Source organism: Jatropha curcas, chromosome 2 (assembly GCF_041381405.1).
Source record: "Jatropha curcas cultivar XTBG-Jc1 chromosome 2, XTBG_Jcur_1.0, whole genome shotgun sequence".
Lineage (NCBI taxonomy): Eukaryota > Viridiplantae > Streptophyta > Magnoliopsida > Malpighiales > Euphorbiaceae > Jatropha > Jatropha curcas.
The window spans coordinates 33,084,841-33,102,719 of record NC_143152.1 but is presented as its reverse complement, the minus strand read 5'-3'; the positions used below and the strand labels follow the sequence as shown (position 1 = coordinate 33,102,719).

General features: G+C 34.2%; 5 protein-coding genes across 6 annotated transcripts; 3 read left to right on the top strand and 2 right to left on the bottom strand.

Annotated features, from left to right (window-relative positions):
- The first annotated feature begins 668 nt into the window (after positions 1 to 668).
- Positions 669 to 5,748, top strand: G6PD4 (glucose-6-phosphate dehydrogenase 4). Of its 2 annotated transcripts, none has more exons than XM_020684728.3 (12): positions 669 to 1,210; positions 1,686 to 1,953; positions 2,124 to 2,386; positions 2,509 to 2,603; positions 2,985 to 3,099; positions 3,285 to 3,490; positions 3,609 to 3,717; positions 3,825 to 3,862; positions 3,966 to 4,086; positions 4,160 to 4,362; positions 4,946 to 5,146; positions 5,223 to 5,748. In XM_020684728.3, exons 1-12 carry the CDS (start codon positions 1,103 to 1,105, stop codon positions 5,458 to 5,460), a joined length of 1,965 nt encoding a protein of 654 aa, XP_020540387.1. In that variant the 5' UTR covers positions 669 to 1,102; the 3' UTR covers positions 5,461 to 5,748. The 2 variants fall into 2 exon arrangements, with proteins under 2 accessions (XP_020540387.1, XP_012088848.1); XM_012233458.4 differs by having other exon boundaries at positions 673 to 1,210; positions 2,208 to 2,386.
- A 1,594-nt stretch (positions 5,749 to 7,342) lies between these two features.
- LOC105647395 (hypothetical protein) lies at positions 7,343 to 7,918 on the top strand. Its single transcript, XM_012233459.4, has one exon. It carries the CDS (start codon positions 7,493 to 7,495, stop codon positions 7,838 to 7,840), a length of 348 nt encoding a protein of 115 aa, XP_012088849.1. The 5' UTR covers positions 7,343 to 7,492; the 3' UTR covers positions 7,841 to 7,918.
- A 1,689-nt stretch (positions 7,919 to 9,607) lies between these two features.
- Positions 9,608 to 10,254, top strand: LOC149498671 (uncharacterized). Its single transcript, XM_089717791.1, has one exon. It carries the CDS (start codon positions 9,724 to 9,726, stop codon positions 10,054 to 10,056), a length of 333 nt encoding a protein of 110 aa, XP_089573917.1. The 5' UTR covers positions 9,608 to 9,723; the 3' UTR covers positions 10,057 to 10,254.
- Positions 10,255 to 10,523: 269 nt separating this feature from the next.
- On the bottom strand, positions 10,524 to 12,922 carry LOC105647396 (pentatricopeptide repeat-containing protein At1g56690, mitochondrial). The gene has a single exon (XM_012233460.4). It carries the CDS (start codon positions 12,776 to 12,778, stop codon positions 10,664 to 10,666), a length of 2,115 nt encoding a protein of 704 aa, XP_012088850.1. The 5' UTR covers positions 12,779 to 12,922; the 3' UTR covers positions 10,524 to 10,663.
- Positions 12,923 to 13,583: 661 nt separating this feature from the next.
- Positions 13,584 to 15,902, bottom strand: LOC105647397 (GDSL-like Lipase/Acylhydrolase superfamily protein). Its single transcript, XM_012233462.3, has 5 exons — positions 15,483 to 15,902; positions 15,084 to 15,272; positions 14,751 to 14,911; positions 14,380 to 14,644; positions 13,584 to 13,956 (listed from the first exon to the last, which is right to left on the bottom strand). The coding sequence occupies exons 1-5, from the start codon at positions 15,733 to 15,735 to the stop codon at positions 13,724 to 13,726; spliced, it is 1,101 nt and encodes a 366-aa protein (XP_012088852.1). The 5' UTR covers positions 15,736 to 15,902; the 3' UTR covers positions 13,584 to 13,723.
- Positions 15,903 to 17,879: the final 1,977 nt, after the last annotated feature.

Here is a 17,879-nt window from a genome sequence, read left to right as displayed (position 1 = left end):
AATAACTTGGATAAAATAATACAAGTCTTTCAAGATGATCAAGAAATAGGCACAATTGGTGTTTTTTATATTTTCCAAGTAAAAATTTCCATAGAATCAAATGAATTTTCTGTTACTTAATATTTCAAAATAACTAATATAATTAATGCGTAAAGATACTATAAAGGTTTGATTGGTGCTTATAGAAAAAGAAATAAATATATTCTAAATAAAAATAAATGAACATGTGAAGTGATAAGCATGTTCCATTATTCAATTGAAAAGAAAGGTTTATAATTAGATTAAGGCAGCTGTCAGTATCAAATTCTTAATTCAGATTATTAATCCACCAATAACAATAGAGTAACGGAGTAGCCAATAATATATATATATATATATAATATGCACGTCTTGGTTTTCTTTTATGATTCCTTATCTAGGATCATAGCCTGGTTCGAACATGGATCATGGGCTTCGGCCTTATGGATTATTTGTGATTTCCTCCATGAAGCTTCTTGAATAGCGTGATAAAGATCACGAAAAATTAATTATTCATATTTTGATAATACAAAAGAAATTTTTGAGTGACCAAAAAGTTAGGGCCTTTGAGGGATATCTCCTAATTTAGAAAAAGAAAATCATGTACTCCAAAAACATATTATCATTAGTATAGATTTGCAGAGTGCTTATTCTGTAATGCAATGTAAAAAAAAGAGGCCAACAAGTTTAGAGCAAGCTTCAAAGCTAACACTAATGCAGCGCCAAAAGCCCGCCAACAAGAAAAAGAAAAAAAGGAAAGAAAGGAAAAGACAAGATAACCTTACGAACGTCGAAGTGATGTTTTGTCTGTCGTCCAACAAGTCAATCTTTAGACGCCGTTGATTTTACTGACTGTAAGTTACTCCAAAACCATCATCTGCTGTTGAAAATAAAAAAGGGAGCCAAATCGCTACCGCAGCAAGCAACCACCGGAATTTGCTTCCATCTGCACCGCCAATCTCTGCTGCTACTCAGAATAACCATAACAGATCAATCGTCAAAAATGTTTTATCATATGGCTGGTTGCTTGGAAGCTTGAAGACCTTTTGCTAAAATCTCAAGAACAGTTTAATAGCTGATAGCGATGTCGACATCTTTTCCACATTTATCGGTGCTTTTCTCGGCTTCTTCGGTTGCCAGACAGATCCCTCTTTGCACTGGTGATCTCAAAGTCTCTGCTCGTAGCTTTCCGGTGAGAGACTAATACCCAAATAAAAAGTAAAGCTATGACCTTTTTACTATACTTGTGTAGTCCAGTGACAATCAATCAAAAAAGGCCTGTAGTTTTTCTAATGCGAGTTTGAAATTTTGCACTTCAAATTTACTTGCCTTAAACTTTTGATCACATGGGTTTTGTTTTATGTTCTGTTTTAAGTTGAGTCATAATTGGGTGAAATTAACTAGAACTTCTGCAATTCTATCTAAGACTTTGTTTAATACAATGATTAGCTGTAGGTACTAGCTAAGGACCTGTTTCTATCTCTAAGGGACATCAACCAAGAAGTGATCTTTTCTTAAATTTTCTCCTTTTGGATTACAAGGGAATTCTGAACATGTTGTTCGTTTGTTTGACGCATATTTGAAATCCTCTTTTTGAAGGGTTCATCATAATCCTTCCTTTTGAGGTAATATCAAGTTGCTGTATGGACTTATGGTGGTTTTTGCAGGTTTTGCCAGAGGATATTTGTTCAGTGGAAGGTAGCCGCCTTCTGCTCTATGGAGGAGCTGGCAGTTTCTGCCGAAGGTTCCATGGCTTAAAGCTACGAATACTTGAGAGCCTTAGCCTTAGACAGCGCAATAGAGAATGGAGACATGTAAAGGAACTCAAGACTATAAAAAATCAAGATAAGAATCACTTAAGTAATCATTTGGAAACAACTTCAACACATGCAGGACAAATTTCTGAAGAAGTCCATAAGATAAATGTGCCAAGTGGTTAGTAATGATGCATTGCTAAATATGTAATTATAGTTTGCGTGTTTATGTGTTTTATTAATCCATTTTAGTTAAATTAATGTTTTTGTTAAATTTTCAGCTTTAAAAAGTGAATGATGCGTAGAGCTTAAGTTCAATTTATAGAGAGATTATACGTGCTTTGAATGTAGATTCCATCAATGGAACCATAAAAACAACTCCAAAACCTGAAGGTTATTTGTCTGATTTTCATCCTGATGGTTGCATGAGTGCAGCTGCTTCTGTGGAGTCTCCATCTTCGACACAGGCACATGCACATTCCTTGAGTTTTCCAATTGAAGGTGGTAGAGCAACTTCTCTCTCTATTGCTGTCATAGGAGCTACAGGTGAGCTGGCTAGGGGGAAAATTTTTCCAGCATTATTTGCTCTGTATTACAGTGGCTTTCTACCCGAGGTTAGTTTGCTACTCTAATATCATTCATTATTTAGTTTGCGTTTCTTTTATTGGCTGTAATATTTTCTTAGGATGAGGTAAAAATTTATCCTTTTTTTGGTCTTATTTTTCCATGCTTGCAGGATGTGGCTATCTTTGGTTATTCAAGGAAGAATTTGACAGATGAAGATCTGAGATCCATTATAGCTTCAACTTTGACTTGCCGCATTGATCATCAGTATGGTTATCTTGTTGCCTTGGAAGTTTCTTTTTTATCTTCTTATTGTAATTCAATTGAATGTCATGATTATAATCTCTGAAAATATCTCCAACTTAATGGTGATAGTGATACAGTATCTCAATAATGGTTTATGGTCTTTACCTTTAAGAGAGAGCATTAGTATGCTTACAGTGGGTGACCTGCAATCTTAACTGCTTTATAATGAGAGTATTAAGTTGTTGAATCCATTATCCAAAAGCACATAAAATTGAATTTTAGAAAGTTCTTAGTAAATCAAATTGATTACAGTTGTGTCTGTGCTTAAATACATAGTTATTTAAACTTCCTAGATTCTCTGATATAGCATCTCTCAATAATAAAGGTATCAACATGTTTCAGACAGAACTGTGGAGACAAAATGGAGATGTTTCTTAGTAGGACCTACTACCTTAATGGAGGTTATGACAATAGAGAAGGGATGTCAAAGCTAAATGCCAGAATGGAGCAGATTGAGGTATACCTGAAGCAATCTCACACTTGACAATTTAGGAATTTATTTAGGTTGGTAGTCTGGTTTTGATAATACAATTCTTCATCTGAATTTCTTTTTTATTTAGGTTGGTAGTCTGGTTTTGATAATACAATTCTTCAGCTGAATTTCTTTTGATAACTGATTCTGAAATGACTTGCCAAATGCAGGCGGGACATGAAGTAAACAGAATATTCTACCTTTCTGTGCCACAAGAAGTGCTTCTTGATGTTGCTTCATCGCTCGCTGAGAACACCCAAACCCACAGGGGCTGGAATCGTATAATAATTGAGAAACCTTTTGGATTTGATGGTCCATCTTCTCATCGATTGACTAAGGCTCTTCTTTCTAAATTTCATGAGAAGCAATTATACAGGTGTCAATACATATCAGTCATCCCTCTTTTTTTTCAATGTGTCATCTCAGTCTTTTCTAATAGGCATTCAGTTAGTATACTAGTTGATGATACATGATTTGAATTTATCCCATTTCAGGATAGATCATCTTTTAGGAAGAAACCTCATTGAGAACCTCACAGTATTACGGTTTTCTAATCTAGTCTTTGAGCCGTTGTGGAGCCGAACTTATATACGGAATATACAGGTGAGTGTTCTCTTCTTGAGCTCAACTGTTTGATTATATATTTGTTTTATTAAACTCAAGTACGCCTTCTAGAATAAGCAATCACTACATTATGGTGAATTTTGCAGATTATTTTATCAGAAGATCTCAGTGTGCAGACTGGAAGGTTGGTATAGTTTATTGTTCTATTTCATACATTTTTCAAACAAATTAAGTGAATTTTGTGGACTGAGGATTTCAAATATGATATCTGGCTTTCATTATATCAGGTATTTTAACGGTTATGGGATCATTCGGGATATAGTGCATAGTCATATATTCCAGACAGTGGCATTGCTTGCCATGGAGCCACCCATAAGCTTAGATGGCGAAGATATTCGAAATGAAAAGGCATCTGATCTTTATGCAAAATGCCTTCCTGTTTAGCAAATTTGAACTGTCATTTTAATAAGTTTCTTTTCAGGTCAAGGTTTTAAGATCAATCCGCAGATTGGATCCTAGTGATGTCATCCTTGGGCAATATAAAGCTATTTCCAGAGACAAAGTTGATGTAAATATGAACAGTTTGACTCCAACATTTTTTGCTGCTGCGTTGTATATTGATAATGCACGCTGGGATGGCGTGCCTTTCCTGATCAAAACCGGCATGGGACTCATCAAACACAGGTGAAAGACTAATTGTGGAATTGCCATTGTTTGATGATATAGCTAATAGAGTCGTACTTCTTTCCATCCTTAGCTTGATGGCACAAATATATTCTGCTTCATGAATCGTGACTTTGATTGACAAATAATTTTCAGATGTTATTATGCTTGTCTTGGGAAAATTCTTTTGAGATATGCTTGCAAGACAATTTCAGGGTTATAATCATAATGCTATGGTAAAGAATGAATATGCAATAAGATTACCTGTTTCCTTATGCTTTCTTCCCGCGAACATAAATTTTACTATGAACATTTGGAAGCCAAACACTAAAATATTATCAAAATTTTTTTGATATTTGTACTTAAAAAGTAAGAAACTCTATAATTAATTCTAAAATAATGAATTCAAATGGTAGCTAAATTAAATGCAAGGAAGGGTTTGCATGATATGAATTGGTGTATGAAAGGATGATTATTCTGTTGCTTTGCATTTATGTGATAGTTACCATCTTGAGGGAGAAAGTACTAAGTAGATTATTGTCTGTACATTGTTGGTTATTTTACCAAAAGAAATTTGCTTGCCAACATGAGTTATACATTGCAGAGTGGAGATACGAATCCAGTTCCATAATGTCCCCGGAAATCTTTATCGTGAACGCATTGGGCACAGCATTGATATGGCCACGAATGAGCTGATTTTACGCGATGTACCTGATGAAGCCATTTTAGTCAGAATTAACAATAAGATTCCAGGACTGGGCTTGCAGTTGGATGCTTCCGAACTTAATTTGCTCTACAAGGACAAGTATAGAAACTACCTTTTTCATACTTGTATTCTTACTTTCTTATGTTTCTTTTAACTCTCCATGCAAATACCACAGGTATAATGTAGAAGTGCCTGATTCTTATGAGCATCTTCTCCTTGACGTGATGGACGGAGACAACCATCTCTTTATGAGAAGCGATGAGCTTGCAGCTGCATGGAATATTTTAACTCCTATTCTCCATGAGATAGACAAGAATAATATTGCACCAGAGCTGTATGAGTTAGGGGGTAGAGGTCCAATTGGAGCATACTATCTTTGGGCCAAACATGGAGTCCGGTGGGCAGATGACTGACTGACAAAGCTTTTTCACCAAAGATTCTGCTGCCTGATACAGTGGTCAACATTCAACAACACTTGCCTTCTCTCCTAATAAATGAATGTTTTTTTTTTTTTTTCCGTATGACCAGGAGGTAAAGGTTTTTGCCACTCCACCAAAGTCACTTTCCGAGGAGTATGCAAATCCTTAAACTAGCAGAGACTTCTGGTTCTAGTCTTTTACTAATTTCTTAAACATGGCTGTTTTATGTATGGCAATTATTTGTTTATTCACATTACATATTAAAAGATTCTTCTTTGTCAATCAATTCCCATCGCAGAGCTAGCTGAAAAAGTGAAATGTAGTTGGGAGACACGAAAAAGAACCACTTTATTTACCATCAGAGCCCACTCTGAACTGTACTTTCTACCAAATACAATTAAGACACATTTTCATTTTTGGTAAGTTTCAGACTCCATCGACCATGAGTCATCTATCTACTATTCAATCAGTAATTAATGTTGTTTGTTTTGTTCCGCAGATGGGTCTTTTCTTTCTGCAAAGCAGACAATTAATGTAGCCATATCGGGCAAGCTACTTGATAATTTACCTTGCCCCTCTATGAAAATCACTTATTCTCATAAGAAGAAACCTGTTAAACATTTACAAGGACAATCCCTAAACCTGAAAGTTGAAACTTGTTAAGTTCCAGAGTATCACATTGGCTGAGGGACCATTTGCACGAAGACTTCATTGGCCATAACCATTGACAAATAAAACAAAGGGTAGATGAAGGGTTCAGACTATGTTGCACCGAAACGGAAACAAAGAAACATGAGAAGGATACATAGAAAAAGCAGTTAAAATATTTTATATAGAAAAATGTTTTCAAAACATCATAGGGTTGAGCTGCCAGGTGCATGAGGGTGACTACAGTCTACCGAGGTGGGTCCTGAAAAGACGTAAAGAATTTTAAGGGAGGGGCACTCCTCGGCAAACCGCCACAAAATGTAATGTCATGTGTATTGCGTCACCTCGTTTATATCATACCATTCGTTAGGTTAAAGGACAAATATATGTGTGATATTAGCAATTATTCTGCCAACTCACCACCCAATCTCAAATTCCCCAAAATACCACTATTCCGTTTCTACTAACCCCACTAAATTATATTTTTTTTTAGCGAAATTATGTAAATTTAATAAAATTAGAACCACGGCGAATCATATGCAATCTGATTAGTATTTTAGAATATAAAATGAGAAAACAAGATTAAAGAAAAATGCTTCCCACTGTCATGACTAATAAGTTAGTTTACTATTTTTTTATCGATAAGAGTTAAATTCGTAGTGAAAATTGACTTGTATTATCTCTTTACTGATAATTAAAAAATGATTTATTCAACTTCTAATATTATAATCTCATTCATCAAAAATAAATATATGATTTCAGGATCAAATTATTAAACAATCAATCTTTTTATCAAATCCATCCATATTAAGGAGCAAATTAATTAGGGAGGATGTGACAATATTGTGCAAAAATAAATTATTGTCTAGAGATAAGTGGGAGACATAACATGTTGTTTATAGTAAATTTGTAGAAAATTAATTGGTGACTAATTTTTTCATTTACAGGTTGATTTTCTATATTTAATTGCAACGTTTATTTATTATTTATGTAAAAAATTTAATAAAAATAGATATAGAATCTATAAGATGTTATTATTTATTTATTGTTATGGATATTTTAGTAAATTCATCTATATGTCAATGACTGATATTTAATTTGTGATACAACCACCCCGAGATGACCCCATTCTCTATATAGAGTCCATTAGTAAAGTCTGCAGCTGGTGAGAGAGTTGCTAAGCTAAGCATTCCAACCTCCCCAACTTTTTAATACATGCATGTGTAATGTAACCATGTGCATGGATTATCAATATTCCTCCAACATCAACCAATAAGATAAGACTCCATACTCTATTTCTTCTTCCTCTGTTCTCTTATATATATATATATATTTCTGTCTTTCTTCGTTCTTGGTTTGAGGAAAAGCAGCTCTCACCATGGAGAATGAAACAAGGAAGAGGAGGATGGAGAATATTGAAGAACCAGAGAAAGGAAAAGGATTAGAAGATGATGAAGAAAAGATGGAGAAGTTCTTTGCTTTAATTAGAAGCTCAAAAGAGATAGCTGATCAAATGAGAAGAGGCTCTAATGGATCCAGAGAGAAAGAGGACAAGAAAGCTGAGCCAGCAGCACCAGCTTGGCATCCATCATTTCAACCAGAAGATTTTATAAAAGACTTTAAGGATAATAAAGCAGGACCCTCAAAGGTAGAAGAAGGAGAAAAAGGACATCAGAAGAAAGAAGTAGAAGAAGAAGAAAAACTAGACCTAAATCTCTCTTTGTAACTTGTAGGGATGTGTAAGTCAACTACCAACTGTAATTTCATTGCTTTAGAGATAACTACAGGGTCACTTTCTTTTGCATGTTGAAAAAACTTACTGCTTTTATTTCCATTAGTTGGATTAATCTTCTGATATATGCTAAACAACCAACAAAGAGTCTTCAACTACCTTCTGGCCTTAATTGTCTAGACTAAATTGACATTGTGCAATTCAAAAGGGACTTTGAAGACAACACATGTAGAAGAAGTGGTAAAACAGAGAGAAATCTTCTTAGAAGGAACAAGTCATGAGTTCATCAAAATCAAAACCAAAAAATAAATAAATAAATAAGTATTTGGATCATGCATAAGTACATGTGAACATAAGGTTCTTGGCTTCATCTTGATCCACTGCACAAGTCTACCCCAAAATATTATCTTCTTGCACAAAACACCTTTTTTTTTTTTCTTTTAATTTTAGCCTGGCCAGCCTTGCTGGTCGGTAGTGAAGCTAGATGCTTGTCTTAATCAGCAGGGACAGAGCTAGGAAAAATTATTTGGGTGTCAAATGAAATTTTTTAAACTTTGAGGGATATTAAATATAATTTTCTGTATCTTTTGGAGGCCATGGCCCTCTTAGGTCTGCTCATGATTGATTAGTTTGAACTTCAATTATTCACAAAATATCAAGATTAGAGTGATCAAAATTGAAAGATGATATTGAATTAGTAATTGAATGATAGCTAACAATTAGCATGCTTATTTCATAGTGGGAGTAATTTCAATTGATAATATTTCTGAATATCATTTAATTCTGGAAGTTTGTGTATGATGTTCCATTAACTGTAAGTAAAATATTTTAACTGTAGGATTAGTCTAGAGAAACAATATCCACTTCTCCTTTTTTGTCCTTGAAAAGAATGCAGAGGGAAAGGGTTAAGGAATAATGATTATCAGCTTTAATATCAATCAAAGAAGAAAAGATACGGCAGAAGAAAAAGAAAATGATGTTCTGGGTGTGGGGACAGCCTTGAATGGGAAATGCAAACGACCGTAAATTATGTAAATCAACGGTTCCAGTCGAGAACTTCCAGTCAGTTCTCGAGTGTTTTTCGGTGTTATAAAATCAGAAGTTAGGAAACTTTTTTTTTTTTGTGGAAAATTTAAAATGTAAATATTTATGAAATAACTTTAGAAAAAACTTAAAAGAAAAAATTAAAAAGGCTTAACATAATTTATTTATTAAAAAAAAAAAGCTGTAAACTTTTTTTTTTTTAGAAAAAGAGTTTGAACTTAATTTATTTTTTTTAAATGAAATGGCGTGCTTATAGTAAATTAAAAAATTAATTTTTCACAAAATATCTTTAAAATTAGCCGTTATACATAGTTGTTAAGAGGATAAATTTTGAAATTTCACAAAAATATTTGAAAAAATAAAAAAAAATTATTAAAATCCTGGTGGAACTGCCGGTTCAAACAATCGCAACTGCTAGTTCTAACAAGTTGAATCAATTCTGACAGGTTCTTGGAACCGCTGGTTCACAGTTCCTCAAAAATTGGATCCGGAATCAAACTGCATACCTCCGATTCCAGTTCTGATTCAAATCGATTTCAGTTTCTCACAATTTTAGTTCCGAACCGGCAATTCCGGTTCAGAAAACCGGAAAATCGCCATGCCTACATCCACCAATTTTTCTTGCCTACTTTTTCAAAAAATGAAAAAGAAAAAAGAAAAGCAAGGATATTGGTTCACTTCAATCACCCTCGTTGGAACAGCTTCAAAAGGCCTCAAACCCTAAGTAGGTCCCCACTACTATAATTGAGTCAATTTTTATAAGTACGAAACTTAAAATCAATCTTCAGAAACATCAAACAGTCACACAAGATTAGGTTAAACCTACACTAACCATGGAAGAACAGAGGAAAAAGAAACAGAGCATTCCTGCAGCAGAACAGCATGGACAAGAACAGGAGGTTTATGATGATGATGAGAAAGTTGAGAAATTCTTTTCCATAATTAGAAGGCTAAGAGATTCTCGTCATTGTTCAACAAATAGCTTGCGCGAATTAGAAGCTCGCAAGAAAACCAGGATGGTAAAGAAGGTAAATTTATTACCTGAATGGACTCCATTTCAAATGGAAGATTTTGCTGGCATAAATCCATCAAGTTCTTCAAATAAAGAAGAAGGAGAAGACGAGAAGGAGAAGAAAGAAGCATTAGATCTCAATCTTGCTTTATAAACTTGTGTTTTTTGTGTCTGTGCTCTGTTTTTTAACATGAAATTTTTGAGATAGATATCTGTTGTGATTTTCTGTTATGAGTCTTATAAAATTTGTGAAAGATTTGATTTTCCTCTTTGTTTATGGAGAATTATCCAAAATATCAATTATAGTTGGGGTATTTGATAATATGAACGAAGAGTGGTAATATTATTGTCACTGAAGTTAACGAGAACGTGGATCAAATCAATTTCCATGTGATTGTGATTTAATTTCCTTTTCAAGGTAAGAGGTTATTTTACATCTAATGAATTTCTGTTTCTTTTGGATTCTTCAATACATATGGGAAAACAGACTATAAACTTCGGATTTATCAAGTTCTATTAACTCTTCAACTCATAGTCTCAGCTTCCTGACATTGGATGAATCATCATACGAGAAATCTGATAAAAAGACTAACTGTTTTGCTTCTGCTTGAGCTTAGACAACTTTCCCTCTTTCCAGCAGTAAAGGCATGTATGAAGTATGAACATGAGGATTGCTTTTCCAGATTCTGATTGAATGCTGCTAGCTATTCAGGATTCTGCTGCCTCGTTAACATTTTGCCCAAAATCCCTGTGATTGCCAGTCACCAGTAATCCCTGCATGAACACAAGCCATCCTTAAAATGATGGAATCTATTAGCATCTCTCAAAATAATCTCCCTTCTCGTCACTTTAGCTATCAACTTAATTGCGGAATGACAATCCCCACAAACGCGAAGGTTTTTCATGACCCGAATAGGCATCCCTTCAGGCAGCTTCAAAAGGCCATATGCAACGGCTAATTTCTCACTGTGATAACGTAAGCTATGAACCTTCTCTTCCTCATCCACATCATGTAGCACAAAGCTACCATCAGGACAATATCCAATTTCTCTTAATAATGTACCTAATTTCTCTAACATTTTCAATATCATTGCATGCTCAGGATGGCTTGTGCTATCTCCCCCAGTAAACATATGCACTTTCTTTTCTACTTCAATCCAGCTACAACCAGGTGATTTGCTTAAATTCTTTGCTCTCATGGATTTCCTCGTTGCGGCAACGTTCCCCCATCTTCCTTGGGATGCATAGATATTTGATAGCAAGATGTGAGGCCCTGCATTTTCTGGCTCAAGCTCCAGAAGCTTCTTTGCAGCAACTTCAGCCAAATCTAACTTCATGTGGGTTCTGCATCCTCCTAATAAAGCCCCCCACACAATAGCATCTGGTTCCATAGGCATCCTTTCAATTAAACTCATTGCCTCATTTAGCCTTCCTGCTCGACCAAGTAGATCCACCGTGCAAGCATAATGCTCAGTTCTTGGATCCACTAGATATCTAGATTTCATTGACTCAAAAATTTCAACACCTTCTGTAACTTTCCCACTGTAACTACATGCTGTCAGAACTCCAATAAAGGTAATCTCATCAGGTGCAATGCCTGAAGAGATCATCTCATTAAAAACTTGTAAACTTTCATTTCCAAAACCATGCTGTGCATAGCCTGTAATAATCGAATTCCACATAACTGTATCCTTCATAGTAAACCTATCAAACAACATTTTTGCCTTCACAAGATCACCACATTTAATGTACATCGTTATCAAAACAGAGGAAACATACACATCAGAATCAAACTGGGATCTTAACAACTGTGCATGAATCTGTCTACCATGGTCAAGACTTGCCAAGCTACCACAGACAGAAAGAATGCTTATCATAGATGGGAAAGTTGGCCTCACTCCTACTCTTTGCATCAAACGAAACAAGTCAAGGGCTTCCAATTCAAATCCTTTTCTCTCATAAACCTTGATCATGGCATTCCATGTCCCATCATCCTTCTCCCTCATTTGATCAAATACCCATCTTGCTCTTCCTACCTCCCCATTCCGTCCAAATCCCATAATCATCTCATTACATGCAGCAATCGGCTTCACAGGCATTGCCTCAAAAAGTTCAGCAGCTTCCTCAATCCTCCCACTCCGAGTATATCCCATCAACATTGCTGTCCATGTCACCTCATTCTTATCCGGCATTACTTCAAACAACTTCCTAGCTACATCCACCCTGTTATTCGTTGCATACCCACTAATCATAGTAGTCCAAGCAACGACATTCCTTTTTGGCATCTCGTCAAAAATTTCTCTTGCTTCACTTAATCTTCCATCCGTGCACAACCCTCCAATCATATTAGTCCTAGCAACAACATCTTTCTCCGGCATCATATCAAAAAGGCTTCGGGCTTCACTGACACGTCCATCTTCAACCAAACCACCTAACATCACTGTCCAAGAAATCACATTCTTCTCAGGCATTGCCCAAAAGAGTGATTCTGCTTCGTTTATCATTCCCTCTTGCACGTAACCCCTGACCATGGCAGTCCACGAAATTACATTTCTCTCTGGCATACTATCAAACACTTTCCTCGCCTCATTAATCATTCCATTCTTAATATACCCAGAAATCAATCCATTCCAAGAAACCGTGTTTCTTTCAGGCATTTTATCAAACAAACTCTGGGCCTCACAAGGCTGCTTGTTTTGGAAGTAGCCAGCAACAATTGCATTCCAGGAAATAATGCTTTTGTTTGGCAATTCATCAAATATTCTTCGAGCTCTGCCAATTTGGCCAATACGGGCGAAATGTGAAATCTGGGAATTGGAGGATACTGCAAATAAACTTGCGCAGTAGGTTCTACGAGGAACAATCAGAAACCGCATGGATGATGAAGAACAGGACAGGAGAGATTAGAGTACTCACCAAAAGAGAACACTGAAATTTGACTTTTTGATTATTAATTTCTCAGTTGCTTTTAATGGACCAGCAATTAAAAGAAAAACCGCGGGAAAGAGGCTACGTATCAGCTTAAGCTAGACTTTCTTCTTTTTTTTTTTTTTTTTTTTTTTTTTTTTTTTTTTTTTTTTGATAGTAGTTCTGAAATATTGTTGAGAAATACAGAAGGCGAGGAGGATAGGAAAAGGTAGAGGGTCGTTCTCCGATCAAGGGAAAGTTTTCCTTCAATGGAAGGAAAATTGATATTCTTTGATTTTAGCTGGGATCACATTTTTCAAATCTTCCTTCTCCAATTTATTATTTTATTTCATTTAAATAAGAGCTAAATGATATTTTATTCGGTCATTTTTTTATTACAACATTTTTTCTTAAATTTTTCTGCAATGAAATAATTAATTTAAATATGAATATTTATTCTTTAGTTATAACTTATAATTAAATACATATTATTTTTTACGAAAAAAATTTGTAAAAAAAAAATTATTCATCAAACTTTGTAATTTATCAATTTGAAAAAAATCCAAATAATCAAATTATATGATCTTATTATACGACAACAAATTATATTGAAACACATTTACATGCATGCTTGTTTGTGTATGTATTTATTATAAATTTATCAACTAATATATTTGATTGATATTACCTTATTATATTTAATACATAATTTTTTTTAATTTATTGAAAGATTTTAATATGCCAAAATAACACTACTAGCTATACAACACAATATGGGACTCGAACTCAAGAGCAGACCACGTCTGATTGGCTGATACTAATATTTAATTGGTTTCAAATAAGTTGGAACTCAGAATTTAAACTATCAAGTTCAAAAGATTTTCTTTCAATTGAACTAGAACAACAAATGAAAATCAATTGCGACAAAAGAAATCAAACGACAAACGCGGTGAAGAATAAGCTGTGGAAAGAACTTTGGTAGCCAGAATAGCATTAGCAGCTTCAGTGTAATGGATCCCATCCCAGCTTACAGATGGGGATTTTCCATCACAAACATGATAGCCAGGTTGACCACAAGTTACCCCTATATTGTAATTGTATGGAGGACCTCCATAGCCACAACATGCCATTAGTGGATTTGAAAAACCTGCAATTATCAAATTGCAAAATTAAACCAATGCAGTTACTCGAAAGTCGCAGTTCTTGCAAAGATTATCTTGAAATATGGTTCATATGATAGCAATTTGCATACACTTCATCTCCTTCTACAAATTTTTAAAACCAAGAACAGGGCTGCAAGCAAACCAGAACAAGATTTCATACTCATTTGTTAAAAAAGCCAAGCTTGAGAAAGTCATGTGAGATTTCATATTAGAATGCATTGGAATCGTGTTCGATGTCATGTACTCGTTATCAAACACAATCAAGAATGCAAAACATCGAAATAACTAATCGATGCCTAATGGTTTCACTGAAGTTAAGCGTCTATTGTATTATCTTCCATCTTCACAATCAAAAAGTACTTGCAAGCAAAAAAACGAAAAAGGAAAAAGAACATTAGTTAGCTTACCATATTTGGAGGAGTTAGCAATGAGGTCATACTTGATGGAATATATATCTACATAGACTATAGTTGCACCTGTCAATTGAGACCTCATTCTTTGGCATGCACGACGCAATCCTTCATTGAACAATCTTGCAGCACTGTTATAACTTGAAATACATCCGTGTGAATCCAAATCCTTTGTCTTAGTTAATGCAAGTTTTTGAGGGAGGCAACCTAATGGCCCGGTGTTATGTATCCAGAATTTCCTTCCTCCATGATCATATAAAGTCTAATTGATATGAAAAGGAAAATTCCTTTTAGTGCAGAATCTTGATAGCACAAGCAGCAATTTGGATAACATTTGACAATAATACCACAGGGATTACTTAAGTTACCTTCATGGCATTCTCTATTTCTTGAATAAAGGATGGAATCCTTTTGACCACTTGAACATAGGATAGATTTTTAGAAAATGAATCAGCAATGTCATTTTGACCAATGTCAATCATGTAAAGTGCATTCTGAAACCCATCATCGCTGATCAAATTTTGTGAACCTAAAAACCAAGTAAATAGCATTTTCTTAAGTTTCTGCATAACAATGTCTATCATGTTTGATACTCTCACTAGCTAACTATAAAGCAGATATTGGGTCACAGGATGGATTCTAATGCAACGGCTAAACATAGACATGCCAAAAGAAAAAGATAATGAAAAATGAGTCATTACCAGCATTGACAAGTTCAAGGGCTCGAGCTTTGAAATGAAGGAACTGCATAATTTGAATGTTCAATGAAAAAGGAACAAACTTTGGAAGAGTTGAAGATCCCACAACGGCAAAGTTTACACCATTACTGAACCTTGAGCCCGCCAATGAGTCCAGATATGGGTTTAGAAAACTAGCATTCAAACTCTGACCTGCACAGATTTAAAAAATTTTGTAAACGCTAACCCGTCAGAATGGTCAGCATTTTTGAAATTTGAACTGCAGTAATGAAGAAGATAAAGTACAAGTCTTAGCTTTCCACAAATTAAATTTATTTGGAGTACGGCTACCATTAAATTCAAACCAATCAAGACTTTCAGAATCAGTGACAGAGAAAAAGAAAATGCGAATGTGGCACTTACAGAGGAAGTCGATCAAAAGACGTCCATCAGACAATCTACCGGTTGACCGGTGGAAGAATAAGCGACCATTTGGAAGATTTACAGGAAAGCCAAGACCGGCGGTTAGTCCACCGGTGTCGGAATTTGAATCCCCAAAGTTGAAGATGACAGGCGAGTTCTTGCATTGAGAAGCCACCAAAGTGAAAGAAAATGAAGTAATAACAATAAGCAGAAGAAGAAGGAGAGGTTGAGAGAATGGAAATGGAGAAGCCATTGGTAAAGTGAAGTAAAGGAAGTGCGTTTTACTGTTGTGTAGTGCGCGTTGTTGGCCAAATAAGCTACGTGGAGAGTGGAGATTTTGTATTTTTGCTTTTAGCTTTCGTGTTTTTTTACGAAAAGAAAAGGAAAGGGGAGAGATTGTGAGAGTGGGACAGTATGAGTTTGCGTGTAGATCTCAGCAGGAGATTAGGTTTTGTGCCTGAAAGGTTTTAGACAATACCATGTGACGTGTGCAAGTGCAAGACCAGCTATTTACTAGTGTTGGCCACTGCCCAGACAATAATAGGTTGGATCAAAATCTGAGAAATTGAAAGAAAATTTTTCAAATATTAATTTAAAATAGAAATAAATAGAAGTTTTTTTTTTTTTTTTTCAAGAGTTCAAAATGAGAGATGCAATAGGAGAATTCCTGAAGGGGTCACTCGTCTTTAACAGTACAATTTTTTTTTTTAAGAAAAAAAAAAGTTTTAAACCGAGAGTGAAATACTAAAATTTCTCAAAACTTCAATCATCTTAGTAATATTAATTTCGCTTAAATACAATAAATTGAATTTAAATTTTATCGCAATTGTCAATGAATTATTGGTAGTGGTCGACAATAATATAATGATAGTTGACAACAATATAATCAATAATAACGGTGATAATCGAACTAATTTCTTCTTTTAAAAAATCATTTTTGTTTAAAACCCTCCACTTTATAGAATTTTTTAAATTTTTTTAAATTTATTTTTTTGAAACAAAAGATGCCTTATTATTATTTTTTTTCTGATTTAGGGATAAAAACTTAAAAGAAAAATAGTTTTTCTTCCTTATCTTCTCAAATAAAAATAACTAATTTTTTCTCTTATTTATATTTGTTGCTAGAGAGGTGGACCAAAACCGTTCAGCTGGTCAATACTTAAACGGGCCTTGTATGGCTGCCTATCCCAACCAATTAAAATGAATGGGCTTAAGTAGGTATTTGGATCCATTTCGACTTGCCTGGAGTCAAAGGCCTATATCCAAAGTACAACACCGTTGACGGTTTGTCGTCCCCCATCAAGGCCGGGGCCAGCCCAATTAGAAATTATGGTCCTGTTCAACAAACATACACACACTTTTTTTTTTTTTTTTTTGGGAAAGCAACACACACACATAATAATAATAATAATAATAAAGGGTCACGTGCCTGTCACGAGTTTGGTTCGAACTACAATTGATAATTTTAATTTCGAATTGAACTATAATTTCTGTTTCTAATAATAATAATAAATAAATAAAAAGTGACCTGTGGAGTCATATCAAATTTTAATTTAATAAATCAACAAATAAAATAATGATTTTAATTATAATAATGAGGTTTCGAAATAAAAACCGTCAATTTTAATGAATCGACCGTCCCAATTAATTGAAAGTACTATAATTAAAGTCCTATCAATAATTTAAAAAAAAAATGAAAAGACATTATGGAGGAGTCAAAGGAAACACCAATTGCAATTGATTGAGAGCTTGATCCAAAACTCAATCAAAAACAAAAAATAATAAAGCACAGGTTTTTTTTTTTTTTTTTTTAATGATGATAGCAAATGCTTTTTTTTAGTGCAATATTCAAAATAACTTTTAAATGTAAAAAGAAGCCTTTATCTTCATTATTGTTGGGAAAAAAAAAAAAAAAAAAACTTAAGTGTTTTATCTTTTTGCCCTTTTTTGAATGCTTTTTGGGAATTTGACCCATTTCTTTAATGGTGGTACGCGTCAGATATAAAGATACACCAACTAATTTGGTCTTTGTTTTTAGGACAGAGTACCTAATTTTGATTATAATTGTAATTTCATCTATTTTATTTTGTAGATATATTAATTAAATCTTTATAATTTAGTTCCAAAAAACTAAATATGTTATCGATTTAGGTTTGGAAGCAGAGCCAATACTTGTGAAACTTTAAACTTCTTATTCTAATATTTATTTGGAATTTTATTATTTTTATTCGTCTAAATCCGTTTAAAATATCCATTCAACGAGTAGATTGTTTGTAAAATTTAAACAATTTAAATCTAAACTTATTAAAATACATATATTTTTTATTAATAATGACTAGAACATGTGCAAATAAACTATGTCCAATCGTTTAATATAACAAGTGTGCTGAAATATAT